This window comes from Salarias fasciatus, chromosome 11 (assembly GCF_902148845.1).
Source record: "Salarias fasciatus chromosome 11, fSalaFa1.1, whole genome shotgun sequence".
Taxonomy (NCBI): Eukaryota; Metazoa; Chordata; class Actinopteri; order Blenniiformes; family Blenniidae; genus Salarias; species Salarias fasciatus.
This window is the reverse complement of record NC_043755.1, coordinates 12,956,672-12,974,343: the sequence shown is the minus strand read 5'-3', so window position 1 is coordinate 12,974,343 and position 17,672 is coordinate 12,956,672. Positions and strand designations below refer to the sequence as shown.

At 38.9% G+C, this 17,672-nt stretch overlaps 1 protein-coding gene across 3 annotated transcripts in view; it reads left to right on the top strand.

Annotated features, from left to right (window-relative positions):
- The window catches only part of LOC115397239 (CUB and sushi domain-containing protein 3-like), a 228,627-nt gene that overhangs the window by 12,170 nt on the left and 198,785 nt on the right, over positions 1-17,672 (top strand). For all 3 annotated transcript variants that reach the window (XM_030103466.1, XM_030103468.1, XM_030103465.1), the window contains exon 2: positions 3,633-3,855. In XM_030103466.1, coding sequence (XP_029959326.1) covers positions 3,633-3,855 — 223 coding nt within the window. The remainder of the gene's footprint in view (positions 1-3,632; positions 3,856-17,672) is intronic.

The following is a 17,672-nucleotide window of genomic DNA, read 5'->3' as shown; positions in this document are numbered from 1 at the left end:
AGAAGGCAACAGCGATGGCAGTGAGCTTTTGTTCTGTCATCCCCTGGAGATCAACCACATAAACACTGCTGAGCAGTTCACACCAACAGCATCGCCCTAAATACTTTAACACATTAGTCATCTAAATCTCAACAAACACCAGAATATTCCAGGCGCTGCTGTAGCTCAATGGGTGCTCTCTCTCAGTGGTCCCAACACAGCAAAAGCCTTTCAATAAAACCAGTAATACTTTCTTTTTTCTTTTAAATCTCATCCAACACAAGACTCACAGGGCTTCTGCCTTTTGATCTTCAACTCTGAATGCTTTAGTGATCCTGGCAAAGTTAGAAACATATACTGCATTATGCTGGGACTCTAATTTACTTCAGTTTTCATTCATGACCATGTAGAGGTGATTGAAATGGCTATTCTCTAGTTTCCTGTATTAATTATTTGTCAGTTCCAGCAGTCCTGCTCTGGGACACATCAAGTCATCTTTTTTGTAATATTCTAAGGGCGACTGAAGTGATTTAGCGCCGCTATGTACACAAGGTTATCGGCATCATGGGATTTGTCAAAATCAAAAAGACTTCTTGTTGATGTTTATTTAGTTGCTTGGATGAAGTTGAAAAAGACTTGGGTGTACATTTTTCATGAGGCAACAAAATCACATCCCCCAAAAGTTTTCAAATCCCAAACTCCAAGATGATAGAATCTTTTTTTTTTTCTTGATTCATTTTGCTGAATACTGAACTTCTAATACATTTCGACTGCCTGAACCCTTAAACAGCCAACCTCTTTGTGCTGTCAAGTTTCAAGTTTTATTGTCATGTGTGCAAGTGAAAACCCGTTTTGCTGCACAATGAAAATCTTTCTCCGCTGCCCACAGAATTGTGTCAATAAGCTTTTAGAAGTTAAGAGGATGTTGAGGAACATCAGTATCTATTATTAAGCGGCAGCGCTATTAGCGGTGATTGCGTTGTTTTGTCTTCAGCCGAGGTAATTTTGAGTTTCTATATTTCCCTCCATCCATTATTTTCACACACATTATCCCGTAAAGGGTCACAGTGGGTGGCTGTGTGTCCCTGCTGACATTGGGTGAAAGCCACAGCTTTTCTGCGGCAGGCTTGCTGTCCCTCGCATAAAGAGGTGCACACCTTTCGTCAATGTGGAGCTGCTAATTAACCTAACGTGCACGTCCCTGGAGCGCCGCAGCGCCGGGCGGGAGCTAATGCAGACAGAGAGGAGACTTTGCAAAAACCACGGACGACCAGAAAGTTCAAACCCAAAAAATGGTTTTTGCTTCGAGGTGACAGTGCTCCGCTAAGGCACCCTCCTTTTTATAATTAGCGCGCTCTCCCATTGTAGGCGTTGTTACGTTCTTATGAATGGAAGAGGTGACTTTCGCAGGAAAATAAAGCCAGGCATCAGTATTCAAACAGTGCAACATTGTGCATGTTCGCCCTCATAAAAATCTAATCTCCTCGTTTGATTGGAGTGAATTGACTTCAAACTCAAGGTAAAGTACAACAACAAAACTGTAGGTGGGCTCACTTTTATTAATCAACATGCCTTTCTCAAATTCCTTTTTCAAGGCCATTTTCAGTCGATGTGGGTGACACTAAAGTCTGAAAGTGCATCTTATTAGCACCTGCTTTTCTTGTAAATAAACGCATACATACAATGGCCGTGGAAATTTTGCAAAGAATAAAAAAAGCAAAGCGGATCAGACAGTTGACATGGCATGCCGCTTCAGTGTATCAGATTTGAGAAATGTGGGACGAATTACCCAATATCACATTAGTTCAGTCATGTGTGCCGCGCTGTCAACTCGCAGTTTCTCGTCTGCCATTAAAAATTCACATTTTTCCACCCATACTCACAACTTGATTGGCTCATTGATGAGGGCTGTGCTGGTAATTACAAAACCCCTGAGAGCACTTGAAAGCAGCCATAATGCTCCGTGTCACAGGTTGGAACATGTTGACCCTGTAGGCGGTGCGTCAATGGTGCAAATTTTCCATGATTACCCTGTTTGCTTAGCAGTGGCGGAAATAATCGCAAGTTAGACATGCACACAAAACCTTGGCGGGAATATATTTCCTGCTGCATTTGGAGCAGCAGTTCATCACCCCGAACAACATTATGCACAAAGCTGTAGGGGCGCACTGAATTTATAATTCTTTCTTTAAAGAGGTCAGGACACTTAATCAGGAGGGCTGAACTGGTCTTGTTAAAGGTGTAAAATAAATGAACAATAAAAGGAGACGTGTGAATTCTGAAGAATCGGGCCACGACATTCTGTTCTGTTTAAGACCTTTCTAAAAGCCATTTTTGGAGAAATATTTTACTAAATGTTTCCACAAATGATAAGATTTTAAAAAAAAATAACAGAATGAAACAGCTTGACGAGCGGAAAATTAATTGTTGGTTTTCAGTTTAGCATTTGGACTGTTTGCTCGGCTCGGTGTGTATAAGAAAGAAAGCATGTTATTGTGAAAAATTACTGCTGTCTGTCTAGTTAGAGGCCACTGGAGTTGCATACCTGCCAACTGATCCGTGTGTTTTATTTTCACCCCCTTTCCTACTGCTGTGTGTGCCCGTGTGTGTGTGTGTGTGTATGGCCAACACCACGCGAAACATCCTTTACCTACACACTGTGAAAAGCTAATTACACCAGGAGTAAATTGTGGGGGGTAAACCATGCATCTTAATTAAGTTTGCATTTCATTAGGCAATGCACGAGATAGCCTCAAATAAAAAGGGCACACTTTTTGCACTGTGGCGCAGTGTGTATGTGAATCTGTTCACATAGTGTGTGTAATTATGTGAGAACTCCGGATATGGACGTGTGGAGATGAATGGGTGTGAGTGTGAAGGAACAGGTGTACTACAGGAAGATTATGCTTCTGTGTCTTAGAGTTACTTAACTGTGACACCTTGGTTTCACCCCCATAAAGACTAGTGAAGCCTCCGAATTAGCGTAGTTTGCCCGTGAAGGTGTTATGTTTAACTTGGTGTGTCAAGATGATTGATTTTCCGCTAACCAGAACATTCGGTCGCAAGGATTTGCCTTGTGTAGGCAGTAATGATGTGTCGCAAGCTTTTTGTTTGTTAAAACACTGAAAAACATCTTCAATTATGCGTTTTTCCCCCCCATCCCATTATTACAGCGGTAGGTGTTGCATCTGATTCTTTTTTTAATTTGAAGGGGAAGAGAAAGCAGGAATGGGAACACAAAACCTGGCACCGAGTCAGTCGGCTGCCAGATTTCCCTCACAGCTTCTGCCAGCGGAGAACAATGCGGATTTTCCAAACAATTTGTCCTCAGTTGAAGAAATATTGCACCTGAACTTTACACGCAGTTGTTATAATAAAACATTACTCGAAATAGCATCTGTACGGGACTGCTTAAAACTTTTACTGCCATTCACTTAATTTATTGCCGCTTGGATGCTTGCGCAAGGCAAAGTTTATCAAAATGAAATGCATTTTCGTTAATGATGCCTACGATTTACTTCTTCTGTTTCTGTGATGTAGAGCATTAACTTTATTCTACTCTCCTCAGCTCAGTGTTACACACACTCTCACACACACACACGGTCATTATATGCAGTGGATAATGAGTTGTTGTTTGTTCTCTGTCATTCCAGGTTTTATCCATACTTGTGGAGGCACTTTAAAAGGGAGGAATGGGACGATAGAAAGCCCCGGGTTTCCATACGGATATCCAAACGGAGCAAACTGTACCTGGGTCATTGTTGCCGACGAGGGCAACAGGATTCATATAGTTTTTCAATCTTTCGCTGTGGAGGAGGAATATGACTTTTTATCTTTGTATGATGGGCATCCGCACCCGGCTAACTTCAGGACGAGGTAAGAATGTTCACCTTGAAGCCATGAAACTTGAATCCTGTGTTTGATGGACGACTGGCAGGCTGCGGCTGAACGGCGTGAAGAAAGAAGCCTTTACAGATAATTTTCAATGGAAAAAACACATTTAATGCAATGATTAGTGAATGCAATGATTAGGACTGCCAAAGATAGGAGGTATTTCATGAGACATTACAAGTTAAACTTCTATTATTTGTGTCACTTTCAAAATGGCTGTTATTTTAGTTTTGACATAGAAGTGTTCGTGTAGTGTTGTTGTGACACATTTACCTAAACTGCCAGCACTGTGTGGGTCAGTGTAATGTCGGACTTCCTCATTGGATTCAGAAAAAGTCAATCAAGTAGATGGAACACATCCAGATCTAATAAATGTGTCACGATGACGCTCAGCAGATAATAAGCTTAATAAAAAGTGTGATGAAATAGGGAGGTTGTGAAGCCTTGCAGGACCGCAGCCCTCCAGGACCTGCCGTCACAACATTTTCTCCACAATCTAGAAAGCCTCTCTGGGAAAAAAAAAAAAAAAAAAAAAGAAAGATTTATTAGAAGAATGAGCAAGAAAACTGCCTAGATAAATTGCAGCATCCAGCTTGCATCGGAGGCGCTGTAAATACCATCTCATGCTACTGAAAGACTGAATCAATTTAGAATTAATGAACAAGGTGCTTCTTGTCCAGTAAACAGGAGTTTAGTGAATTAGAAACAGGGCTGCTCCTCTCTGGAGAAAACGGCATTGGAGCTCTGCTGCTCTCCAACTGGCAAAAGTGACACGTAAATGAGCCTTTCTTCAATTAGTGAATGCATCATTATTTTAATGAGTGTAATCCATTATACCAAAAGTAGTAGTGCTGCACTAACACAATACTTTAGATTGCTTTTTCTTTTTTGTTATAACTTTAACTTGTGTTTCCGTAGGTTTTTTGGTGGGACTGAAAAACCACCTCCTCAAAATTGGAAAATTTTTCATGAGGAACTTGGGTGGAAAATTCGATTTTGTGTCTGAGCTTCAGAGGAGCCGGGCAGCAACAGTCTTTAAATGTGGATGTTAGTGTGCTGAATTGTTGGAAAGAATACTGCTAGAATGTCTGCTTCTCTCAAACCTTCAATAGTTACTCCTCTGCAAAGGAAGCCATCAGCTGGAGAGTTCTGAGCAGCATCCCCAGCATTTACTTCTGAATGAGCATGCTGTGTTAGCTTCAGTGATGCATGGGTCAGCTCAGTAGCTAGCATCCTTTATTCAAATGCTCCACCGACGGAGGCAGAGGTGAAAAAAACATGAACATAAAACACAAAGAAAGCTACTTGTTTACTACAGTCACTGAACAGGCAAACCACTGTTTACTGGGTGCGCTTCCTGAATTCTCACAAAAGCTAAACCATTCAAGTGTTATGGGAACTTTCTCTGGGACTCTTTGCATTTTATGCTGCCCTCTCAATATTTGTCACAATTTCAATTTTCACCATTTTGTTTGATTTTCGCTGCAAATTCACAGCGGTCTCACAAAAAATGCAATTTAGTAAGGAGAGGGGTTTTTTTCTTCTTCTTTTCTTTGAACTATCCATCCACCTGTCCGTCCATGCTGGAGGTGTACTGAAGCTTTTATGGAACATGTTTTTTTTTTTTTTTTTTTTTTAAGTGGCTCTCCTTGAACAAGATAGCACATCATTTTCCATAGTTCTTTGGAAAGTTAAAAGAATCAATGCACAAATCCAAGTTCTGCAGTCTTCCCATCAGGAAGCACTCGTGACATTTATCACGTGTGACCTATTTTAGTGCTATGCGACTGTTCCCGGATGCATTCACGATGCATAACTGTTTACACTATGGTACAGAGCCTATAGCATCGGATGTGTCCCAGACCACCTCGGGAAGTGGTTTAAGTGAAAGCACTTTGGTGCCTGTTCACACTTGTCTTCAGGGTTTGCCACTTGTGATCTGTTCACTTGAAAGGCATGGGAATGCCAGGGGTGAACAGGCCTACAGGGTCCTGCTCTCGCTGCCTCAGCCCTGTGTCGTCACATAATGGGAGAGAATAATTACAATGTATTACACCTTGTAAGTTCAGTGTACTTTGGGAAAATTTTATGCAATACACTTCTCTTACCAACAAAACCAAGTCACAGAAAAACCCACCTTACATTAGAAAAAAAATTTCACAACCACAGACTGTGGTACTCATTTATATGTTGCCAATCATTTTGCAAGTAGTCCAAACAGAAATATACAAATATCTAGAAATCTTTTTGTAACAAGAAATAAAGCAATATGTTGGATTTGGACACTGTAACGATTCTCAGCATAATTTGTCACAAAAAATGGCAAATAAATGTGTTTTACATCAAATGGAGAATGTTGAAATGTACCTTAAATTTATGCTCTGGAGTTTGATATTTCACCTAATGCTCAATGCAGGTTATATTTTATTCTATGGTGTTAACAATAATAACCATCTGTGCAGTTTAATTTCTGGTAAACATAAATAAGAGACAATATGGCTTCCATCCATCACTATGCTGTGCTGTCTATATGTCTTCTCGTGTTGAACATTTACAAATTCTCATTACAGTCCAATTTTCAGACAATATAAATATTGATTTGACTGAATAAGCACAGCTATCAGCTGCTGTGCAGGGGTTTGATGTATCACTGGATTTTACAGCTGGCAGGATTGGCGCTTAAGTAAATACAAATTCTGGCACTGGAACCCAGCATTTACTGACCAGCCAATAAATTTGTTTCACCATATGAGGCAACATTAACAGCATGTGTGATCACATACGATGTCTGCCAGAACGTATTGACGCAGGCCCTTTTGACAGAAATTGAACTGAAATTGCTGCTATTAAAACTTCATCTGTTTCCAGCGTAGCGGCTTAGGTCGATGTGTTGCTGCACCGAGGTCGAATGTTTTCGATTGGTTCAATTTTAGGACACATTTACAACATGTCTTCTCGATTTTTTCAGGATTACGGGAAGCCCATGTGATGGCAGAGACTTAAAGCAGCTATTTTTATTTTTCACAAGAGAAAGGAGTTACATGTGAGGAAAGTCAACGAGAGTCGTCTCAAGCCTTTTCGTAACATTGACAGCAGCATTATGCAACATGGTCTTTAAAGTATCTAAAGTGATTCATCCTTTAAGTATCAACAATGATTCAGGCTCTCGAATTATCCCCCTTTATAACCACTTTCGCCATACATCCTCCTCTGTATTGCCACATGACCTCAGTCCACTTGGAATTGCACCTGATGAGACACATAAATGATCTGGGAGAAACCATTTGGCTCCCTCTTTTTGTGTGCTGCTCTGTGAAATGCTGGACCCCACTTTCACCTCTGATGAAGCATGCTTGTGAATACAAGTGGATAATCAGACAAGATGTCTTTAAGGAAAAAAAATCTCTGTCAGGTTTAACGGCTGATGTGTGTATCCCCGCTTCTCTATCAACTCAGCCGAAAGATAATCTTCTCATAACAGACACTCTTATCTATAAAGAGGTTTATTTTTCAACAATTTAGGCTGACAAGGAAAATCTAAAAGCTTTGTGGCTTGTTTCTTTGGATTCCAAACTCCGAATGATTCTTTAAAGTGGGATTTATTATTTTTTTAAGCGTTTTTTTTCTTCCAATGACAAGTCACTGATGATTGCCTCATTGTTCTCATATGTGAATGTGATATGAAAGGTTTAAAACATTCACTGAGCTCATGTTAGACCTGCCTGACAGTATTCTCAGATATAGTAATTAATTATTATTAAGTTTTCATATATCAAATAATTTGACACACTTGCTAAGAGTCAGCTGAATTTAAGAATTTGTGAAACGTGACCAACAGTATTTGTTTTGTTTTCTTTTTTTTTCATAGTCACCATTAATTTTTTAACTGATTTGCCATATTATAAGTGTTAGATTGCAATTCTGTGCCGCCTTCTCTCTTTTTATTGGGTGTGTCACACACATTAACAATTTTTCTATTCTATTCAATTCTGTTCTAAATCATTGGGTGACACTTTAACCTGAGCCCCACCTTCATTTTTGCTGGATCCTTTAAATAAATGTAATCATGATGATGATTTTTCCTGTCTGTATTCCTCCATGAACAAACATTCACATTCTTGTCTCCTTGTTTATTTCAGCTCTCAAAATCACCTGCAACATTGACATTGTGGCTTTTCCCAGTTATCTTTTTGCCTGAGAGCCCATTTTAATTTCTTGCACTTTAAATATGAATGTAAATTAAAATAGAGTGAAGTAGATCTGCGCTCCCAAGTCATTCCTGTTAGTTGTTTATTCCTCTGCTCCCCAACCACCAACACCTGGACTGTGGGGAGTCTTCTCTCAGTCATATTCTGATTTCTCACTCATAATTGTTCTTACACAGCTCCAGGCCTTTATTATTCCATGTGCAAGAGAGCGCAAATAGTGGCTGTAGTTTAGCAAGTGGGGATTAATCAAGCAGATTATTTGGTGTGACAAAAGGTGTAATGTAGCACAAAATGTGCAGACTCAGCTGGAGTCGATGGCAATGAATGGTTCAGACCCACAAGTCAAAGATTGACTTCTGTGTTTTCCCAAGAGCTAATGGAGTTGGCTCTAAGACCAGCATCGGCTGAGAATCTAAAATGTTCTCCATATCTTATGACTGCAGTCAAAAGCATGATCGTATATAAAAATGCTAGAGGAAGACAACAACCACCTATAAATACATGTAGACGTGCCCTTGCCATGCTGCTGGTACATGACCTGTAGAAGAGGCGTTATCTTCCTCTCCAAGTCCAAATGCTAGCTTGGAGGCTAACTAAAATCTTTCATACTCTTCATGAGGGGAAACAAGCAACCTTGTTTGTGATATAAGGAACGGCAGCACATATTTCCCACCAGCAAGCTGACCCTTTAGATATTCTGACACTGACTAAACTTACTATGCTACACTAAACTTTTTGAGTTTTCATTGTGTGCTTTGGAGTTCAGCTTTCAGTTTTAGTTTCTGGCATGGACCCATCTTTCTTGTAATCCTCAGGAGTGCTGCAAGGAGAATGAATGCTGCACAATTTTGATTTGTTGTTGGCTTGTCATTTTTTCAATCTGCAGTACAGCTTTTCTGCAAAACTGACCCACTGCCAATGAACGCAGCTCAAGGTTTATTGATTCTAGAAATAATTTACACATTTCCTTAAGATGGTAATACCTTATAGAACTAAGTATTTAAGCTTTAAATATTAAACAGTGCATTGACGGGAGTCGGTGATGTAATTATGAAGTCTTTTTGCTGATATACAAGAATGGAGGCTTACAGTGGTTTTGTGGCGAGCACTTTGGCCTCATAGAAAGAAGTTTGGGTATAAGTTAGATTTGAGAGCCTTTCTGAGTGGAATTTTATATATATATATATATTTTGTATCTTTCCTCAGATCTTCTTTTTGGGTCCTTTGATTTCCTGCAAGACCATCTTATTGCAGTTTCTTGCAATATTGAAAAAAATTAGCATTTGAAATTAAACAGTAATTAAGCAGTCTTGAGTTCTGAATGACTGGAAAAGCCTTCATTTTAAATATCGGGAAGATCTAGACAGTTTGCAAGTTAATTATTGGGCTTATACACAGATACAGGCAATAATCCACTCCTGCCTCTTTCAATGAAAGGTTCAGATGGTCATTGGTAATAAGGTAATAATGGTATCTACTGCACCATCATCCCTGTGCTATGAATCATTGTCATTTTAGTATTTTTAGTTGCATTTGTCATATTCATAAAGCATCAGTGCATGATAGGATCGCATCATTATGGCAGAAGGCAGTTTTGAGTTCACCAAGAGAGTTAATGCTCACGGGACTCCTCAGTCTTACCTGTGCTGGAAAAGATGGATAGATGAATGATAGAGTTCTTATATTGTGTGACAGCAAACGTCTGGTAATGTGATCTTCTTTTTGGACCCATCTATTCTGCTAACATGCTTTGAGTTTGACCAAATTAAATTGTGTGATGGGATCTAATTTTCTCAGCATGAATGATTTTGATGTTGTTGCCACATTGGTGCTGATGACTTTCAGTGACTGAAGTTCTTCCTCTATCACAAAACAGCTCTGACAAAAGGAAAGTTCATATCTGAAAAATTTTGCTCTGAAGGCGCTTCTCGGAGCGGTTTAGTGTTTCATGCGTCTTATGAAAATGCTGCAGCAGCGACACTGTGCTTGTGGTCAGCATTAGGTAGGATGAAACACCAAGTGAGGGGTGCAGCACTGTGAGACACAAACATATTTTTGTCAGCAGTACGATGCAAAATTCTGGCTGAGGCTGTGCAGTAAATATATTAAATATGCATTTTTATTAATTCAGCGTGACTCTCCACAGTGCTCCCAAATGTACACTCAAGTGTTTGTTTACAGAGATGTCGGTTCAAGCATCTGTGATAGATGGAGGCTGCAATGTTATGCAGCGAGAGAAAACACAGCCAGAGTGAAGTCAGACAGGTGGCTGTGCAGAATGAGTGTTGTGACAGCCGTAGGTTTGCCCAGTGATCTGGGCTCATGTACGGTATTGACTAATAAGAGACACAGCATAAGGTATGGGTGTTCACCTGAAAATGAGGCATTTTCTTGACTAAAATCAAGTTTTATTCTTTGTCCGAGAAGATATAAATAGCATTATTCCCATGAGGTATGTTTAAATAATTTTCTGCCTTCAGTAAATGTATACATTTTGTGCATACATCCTGAAAACCTTTGCATTTATTTTCTTCCATCTTCTCGAGGGCCACCATAATAGGCGCGTAATACATTATTTCCCTGCAATTCAGTGGAATAAATGTACGTATGTGCCTGTATCTCTGGCTGTATTGGCATCAGCAAGGGGCCACGCAACTCGGAAAATATTGCTTTGTCAAATGTTGGCAAAAAAATTCAATATCGTGCATCCCAAGAAAAGAATGCCATTCGCTGGATTGTTGTGTACCAATGTTCTCTCGTCAGCCGGTAGGGAAATAAATATATGTAAATGTTTTCCACCAAGAAACCACCAGGGAGCGATATAATGGAACTGTTCTACAGAGGCCTTCTTTGCCGAGGAACAATAAATTCAGCAACTAGTGTTCAAACTATGTACACGACGTTATTTTTACGGCAAATTTAAAGTAAGTGAAAATAGCATGCTTGTATTGAATGCATCGTCCCTTTTTCCACAGCGTGAAATTAAGTCACATGCACCAGCGGCTTCTCTGATAGCATATTGGATTCAACGCTGCGGGTACCTTCAACTCATATGTGTCATTCCTATAGTTTTCAGGTTTCAGATAAACAAAATGAAACAAACACTTTGACTTGTGATGAGAAACAATACCATTTTCTCAGAAATATTTGACAAGGTAATAGAAATAGAAAGATGTAGCTGGTTGAGACTGGAGATGTATTTCACTGGATTCCACTGGAGCCGCTGCATTGTGTCCCTGTGCTAAGCTAAACAAGGACAATCTAGATCTGTGTTTATCATTCCTGGTCCTGGAGTATGCACATCCTGCATGTTTTAGTTGTCTCTGCTGACCCAAAAGAACAGCTCATTATCAAGATCTGTCGGAGCCCGACAACATCTTGTTTACTTGCACTCGCTGAGCTGTAGCAGGGACACATCTAACATGCAGGGCAGGAGTATTCCAGGATCAGGGCTGTAAAACACTGCTTGAGATAATGCTTGTGGTTCTACCAGCTCCATCAGTGTTTTTCTGCAGCTTCCCAGAAGTGACTCAGTGCCCTTCTCTTCTTAAAAATACGTGTCTAATCTATTTTTGACAGAAGCTGCGTCAAGTTTTATGGAGCAGATTGAGCCAGACGGTCAGTCAGACATAGCCGCAACGTTGAGAACTTGGTGAACGTCCAAGATTCAGCCCTGTGTAGATTCTTATTATAAGGCCTGACAAACAGAGCGGGAAACAACAATCATCGCAATTAAAATGGACAAATTAACACTTTTAATTGAGCCTACTCATTCAGAGTTTCTAAGTAAAAAGAAAGGGGGGGGGGGGGGGGGGGATGACAGTCTATGAGAGTCAGCCAACCAGTGACAGAAAATTTACTGGGATATAAAGACATGTAAAGAACACAGATGTGATGCTGATAAGAATGATAGTCATCCAACATCCATCTATCCATCCATCCATCCATCCATCCTTCCATCAGCAAAAACAAAACAGAAATCCACATAATCACATTCTCAACAGGACCAACAGACTCAAAAAATAACCTTGTGGCTGCAAATACTGTAATAATGGTCAATTACATAATAACTTCCAATGGCATAATATTGTTGGTCATTCTGAATGTAATAAAGTCAATAATATAACAGAATAGAATAAAATAGTGAACTGTGATTGAGAGTCTTGCAGAGTACGAAAACTCAATCAATGAAAATGATGACTGTTCCATCCACTGTCCTTTTATTCCCATGAGCTAACTGCACAAAACTTTCAAATGAAGGATTTTGTTTCTGTAAAATGTGTTCCTATTTATTTGTTACATTATTGACAAAAATGTGTGCACTCCAAAAGGATTGTTTTAATGCTGCTTTAATCATGTACTAACTTATGTTATTGAAATAAAAGTTATTCTAATAATGGATCACATATCTTTGTAAGTTATATACATTATAGGCTCCATTACATTTAAAAAGGCCAAAAATTATTACATTATCAGCCATTATTATATTAAAGGTTGTCAAAAAACCTTTTTGATTGCGGGAAAAAGTCAGAATACCTGGAGAACATGCAAACTGCAAACAAAAAAATCCTCTTACTCAATCCCATGAAAACATGTTTTGTCTGTAAGTGTTATATTATTCTATTATATTAGCTAATATAGACTTGAATTTATGTAGTTGATTGTTCAAGCATTGGCTGTTAGAGATGATGTTCAGCTACAGTGTGCAGGAAAGCAGATGAAGTGGAAATGTAAACAGTAAATGTCGTCAAACACATGAATTACTATCCTACAATTCTCTCCTAAATGTAATTTTGTAGACATTCAAACAAAGCTAACTCAATCAAATGTGCATACATTTTGCTGACTATAAAATCATGAATCAGACTTCATTTCCTATGGAGCAATGGCTTTGCAGAATGAAGCGGAGCTCTGTTTAATCATACGGGTGTATCTCAAAAAGTAGGAATATCATTGGAATTCTAAATGTTTTATCAGTTATTTCCACAGTCATAACAGGCCTTAAAAATGATTGTTAATTACAGCATTTGCTTTAAAAAATAGGAATTATTCAAATAACTTTCATGATTTATAAGCTAAATGGATATTGAATAAAACAGAAACAGGCTTGAATGTTTCAGTCATGTGGAATGAATGTAAAATGGAAATTTTAATGTTTTGATTGAATTGCAAATATTACGTGCTGATGAACTTGTAACTGACAAAGATGTTTTTTTTTTATTTTAATTTGCAGCTTATGAAATAAGTTATACATATAAGAATTACATAGCAAGTATTTCTGTCTACATAGCAAGTTATTCTGAAAAAGTTTAATCATTTTGTGTTAGTTTACTTACCTGTATACTAATAATATAGTTATATTTCAAGAGCAATTTCTCATGAATGTCTGCGATGATCAATTACGCGTCATGGAGCCAGTCGCAGCTGATATTGGGTGAAATCAGGATACATCCTGGACCCGGTGAATCCTCCATCTCTGGGAAAACAAAACAAAACAAAACAAAAAGACAATCACAGTCACACCTAAGGGCGATTTCAGGTCATCGTTTAACCTTAAAGAATGTGTTTTTGGACTCTGGGAGGGAGCAGACAGAGAAAATCCCCTCTCGCGGAGGGAGAACATTCCAACTGTGCACAGAAAGGCCCTGAAGCCCAGACTTGAACTGGGACTACCCCAGCTGTGTGGTGGGAGGACTAACAATGGCACCACTGAGAGTCTCAGAGATTTGAAATTCACATGGAACGAATCCAGCCATTCACGGAAAAGGAGGAGAGGCAAAGCTGGTTTTTTGCAATGAAACAAATGCAAATAGCTAAAATTTTGAGCCTCAGTCACCAAATAGCACTGTTGTTTTAGTCACACTTTAGCTTTAGTTTTGTGTTTATGTGCGTGTGGATTTTCTCATTTTGTGGGACTCCACTGTGTGGTGCCAGAAAATGATAATTCCACGAGTCTTTGCTGCGTCCCCAGGGCCCAGAGTGCACATTCGTAGAACTCCTACTTTTCTACAATTAATTCTCTCCTCAACAAAAATAACTGGGAATAAGGAGACACGAGCCCTTTTACCTCGACTGTTTTTCTTACCTTTTATTAAAATTTGTCAGGAAAGATGCATCATGTACTTTCCCACCCTCTCCTCCAGCGACAACTCACATTTCCATATGCTCGCAGTGGAAGTCATTTCATGTTCTCTTCCCTTTTTCTTTTCATGCACCAAGGTGTTATTTCAGTGGGAATAAATAAGAAAGTGAACATAATGACAGACAACCCTCCTTTCAGCTTTTCTTCTCTTCCTTCAGGATATTTATAAATAGAAACCTTGATCAAGATTAAAGAGTTCTCTCATTTATTAATGCTATTTATTAATTAACGCAGAGAATTCAGAAGGGAACCAGACAAAAGCGACAATGAATTTTTAACATGAAAAAGAATCGACATTGCCATGATGGACCTGATTAGTGTGTCTCCCCATTGATCTATGTATTCTCTTTGCTCTCTGAAGATTTCTTTTTCTCCTGTCTCTCCCGCCCGGTGCTACTCTTACATTATGTTCAGTCCCTCATGCCTGAATATTTCTGGTTGAAGCTCTCATTATTGTCCTGAAATTATATGTTGAGGATAGTAGAAAGCGGGTTTGGGTAATAAGGGGCTTTTCTTCCAGCATCGCCCTGCACAAATATTGTTCATATAACAGACCTTGCTGTAGTTATTACTGCGTCAGGCATGTAGCTATATATATATATGATCATAACGACTTAGTTTTGATTTGTAACCTAACTGAGCTGTATTCCCTTTTTCTTTTTTTTTCTTTTTTTTTTTGCTGAAGCACATGCATTAATGATCTCTTTCTGATGGTCCGCAGCTAAATCGTGGGCTACACTTTCTAACTAGACCTCTCAGAAAGTTTTTCACTTGTAGAAGAAGCCTCTCCTGGTACTTTAAGTAAGTCTTTTTAAGACTTGACAACTGTAAATTGTGCACCCACTAATGGATTTTGTATTGAGTTTTTTTCTAGTACCCTTACAGTAATTTTTACAAAAGCACCAGGAGTTGCTTTTTGACGTTAGAGGACTAAACACCATCGAGAGAATGTTGCTTTCCTCTCAGTGACCATGTGATGGAGCTTTGTGGTATGAATGTTGTGGTCTTGCTCTTTTCTCTGTATTTACGATACTTATAGTTGTAAATATAAAATATAGCCTTCATAAGGCGGAGCATATTGCACAAGGCTCAGCTTTTGTTTTGAAGACTTCTCGAAGTATATTGGCATTGATCAATTGTTACTATGTGTTTTTTTTTTTTGTTTTTTTTTTCCGCTACCGACATAATGGCCTCACTCTTGGAACATTGGCAAGAGCATCTCTCAGAATTAACTCTCAAGCCCGTAAATGTCTTTCAAGCTTTTCTCAGAGGAAGACAAATCTGTTTCTGACATTTAAAATACACTTTTTTTTTTTTTTAATTTGCTATTATCAAGTTCAAGCTTAAAAGCAAGAAATTGCTTGCCATGCAAATGACCTTTTAAAATCGAAGGCATTATGATCAGAATGAAAAATACTTTGCAGAGATGTAACAGTTTGAAAATTCAGACATGGTGGCTGTTTAGAATAGGAATCGCTGGTACCCAACAGCCATGTCTTTAATACAAGCCTGCTGGATGACAAGAACTTTGAGTGTGGAACTTTCATGTTCTCCCTGGGACTTCCTCCATTTTCCCCAGGCTCTCTGTCTCCCTGTATCAATGCACGGTTCTGTTTGATAAGTCAACAGGTGAATTTGTGTGAGTAGTTGCGCATGTTGGTTAATTGTCTCCCTGCACTTGCTTTTGTGCGTTACTGTTAGCTGCCCAGGCTACATTTACATGATTTTGGATGTCCACTAATTGTAGCTTATTTTAGTCAAATTAGTAGGTAAGAATAAACAATGTAAGCAATTTATATCAACAATAAGCTGAAAAAGAAGGAGTAGGATCTGCAAGTCTTGTAACTTTCCTGAGGGTATAAAAAATATAATTGATTTTAACTGAAATTAGATGTATTTATTCTGAAGAAGGTTCAGGAAGTGACATTATTCTGTTCGGATGGTATAAACTCTGAACACTCTAAACCAGGGGTGTCCACCTCCGGTCCTCGAGGTCCGCCTTCCTTCGCTCTCTCCCTGCTGCAGCAGGCCTCAGTCCCTAAAGGGGCCCTGATTGAAATCAGGTGTGCTGCAGCTGGGAGAATGCTAAAGCATGCAGGATGTCGGCCTTTCAGGACTGAGTTTGGACTCCTTTGCAAGTAAGAAATTTTTCATCAATCTCTCCTTCTGGAAATGTTCTGCCACAACTTCAACATAGCCCCCATAGAAGATGGAAAAATCGATCCAAAAAGTGTTTCCTTACAGTATTTTCACATTAACCTCAGACCAGTTCTACTGCCGCTCACTTTGGTTTATGCCTTCCATTATTTACTATGAATCTTTCAAAGGTGAAGGTTCTCAATTCAGCTGTCAACATGCGGAAGATGAGAATATGACAAAGATCCCGTAGACTTGAAAAGAGCATCCGTGGGAAAGATACAAAGCATCCACTCATGTCTCTGTGTGAACGGCTTTCAACAATTTACTATCGGAAGATGTACAACATTTTAAAATTGTGGCGTTAAAATGGTGTTGGTTAACTTCATTTGAGGCCATCCAGTTCTGGGTAGGTGGGACTTCAAAGGACTATAACTCTAATCATGTCTAAACTTCAGTATTGATGGAATTGTTATTATTTTTTTTTATATTGTGGTTGCACTGAGTCACATGCTGAGTGGGTGTGGGTGTGTGCTTGTCTTTGCAAAAGTCATAGTTCACGCTGGTTTTTTTAATTATCCTTTTCACCAATAGTTTTATTTTCAGAGTGGAACCAGCCTCGCTGTGTCAAGGTCTGTTTTCAAATGTGAATGTAAATGTCACATTGAATGTCAAATGTTGAAACAGGCATACAGTATATGCACGGCTTAATTTCCCTCTGGAGCTTTCAGTCACACAAGTGAGAGCCAATTGCTGATATTCTGATTTACTGATGCCCCATTTAAAATGTGTACGCACGCGTGCATGATTGCGTGCGTATGTGTGTGTGCGCATAATGTAATTTTGTTAAAAATTATTAGTTTGCAAAGCAATCCATCAATATTGTGTATTCAGGTTCAATGTCTATTTCCCTCTGTTGGAGCTATGCTTCTTTTCAAAAACATCCAGCTGCACCTCAAAGTTTATGAAATGTGATTTTCTGCTGTAGCTTCAGAAGGTTAGAATTCTGCAGTCCCTTACCTGTGGTTCGTTGTTTCCACACTGTTACCCCCTGTGCTGTAGTACTTGATGGAATAATGGCAGTAACATTTACAAGAAATAATTATAAGTTAGGATCTATAATTTCATTAATAAAATCTTATACAATATAACATTTTCATCAACCCAGCCTCAGCTGCCTGCTTCCTCTGTCTGTCTGAAAGATTTTAATGAATAAAGGCTTTTCGAAAGTGGTCAGTTTAAATTACATTTGTTTCATGAATTGTATAGGTTAATTTTTTTTTCTTTGATTGAGAAGAGATTAATACAGAAATACA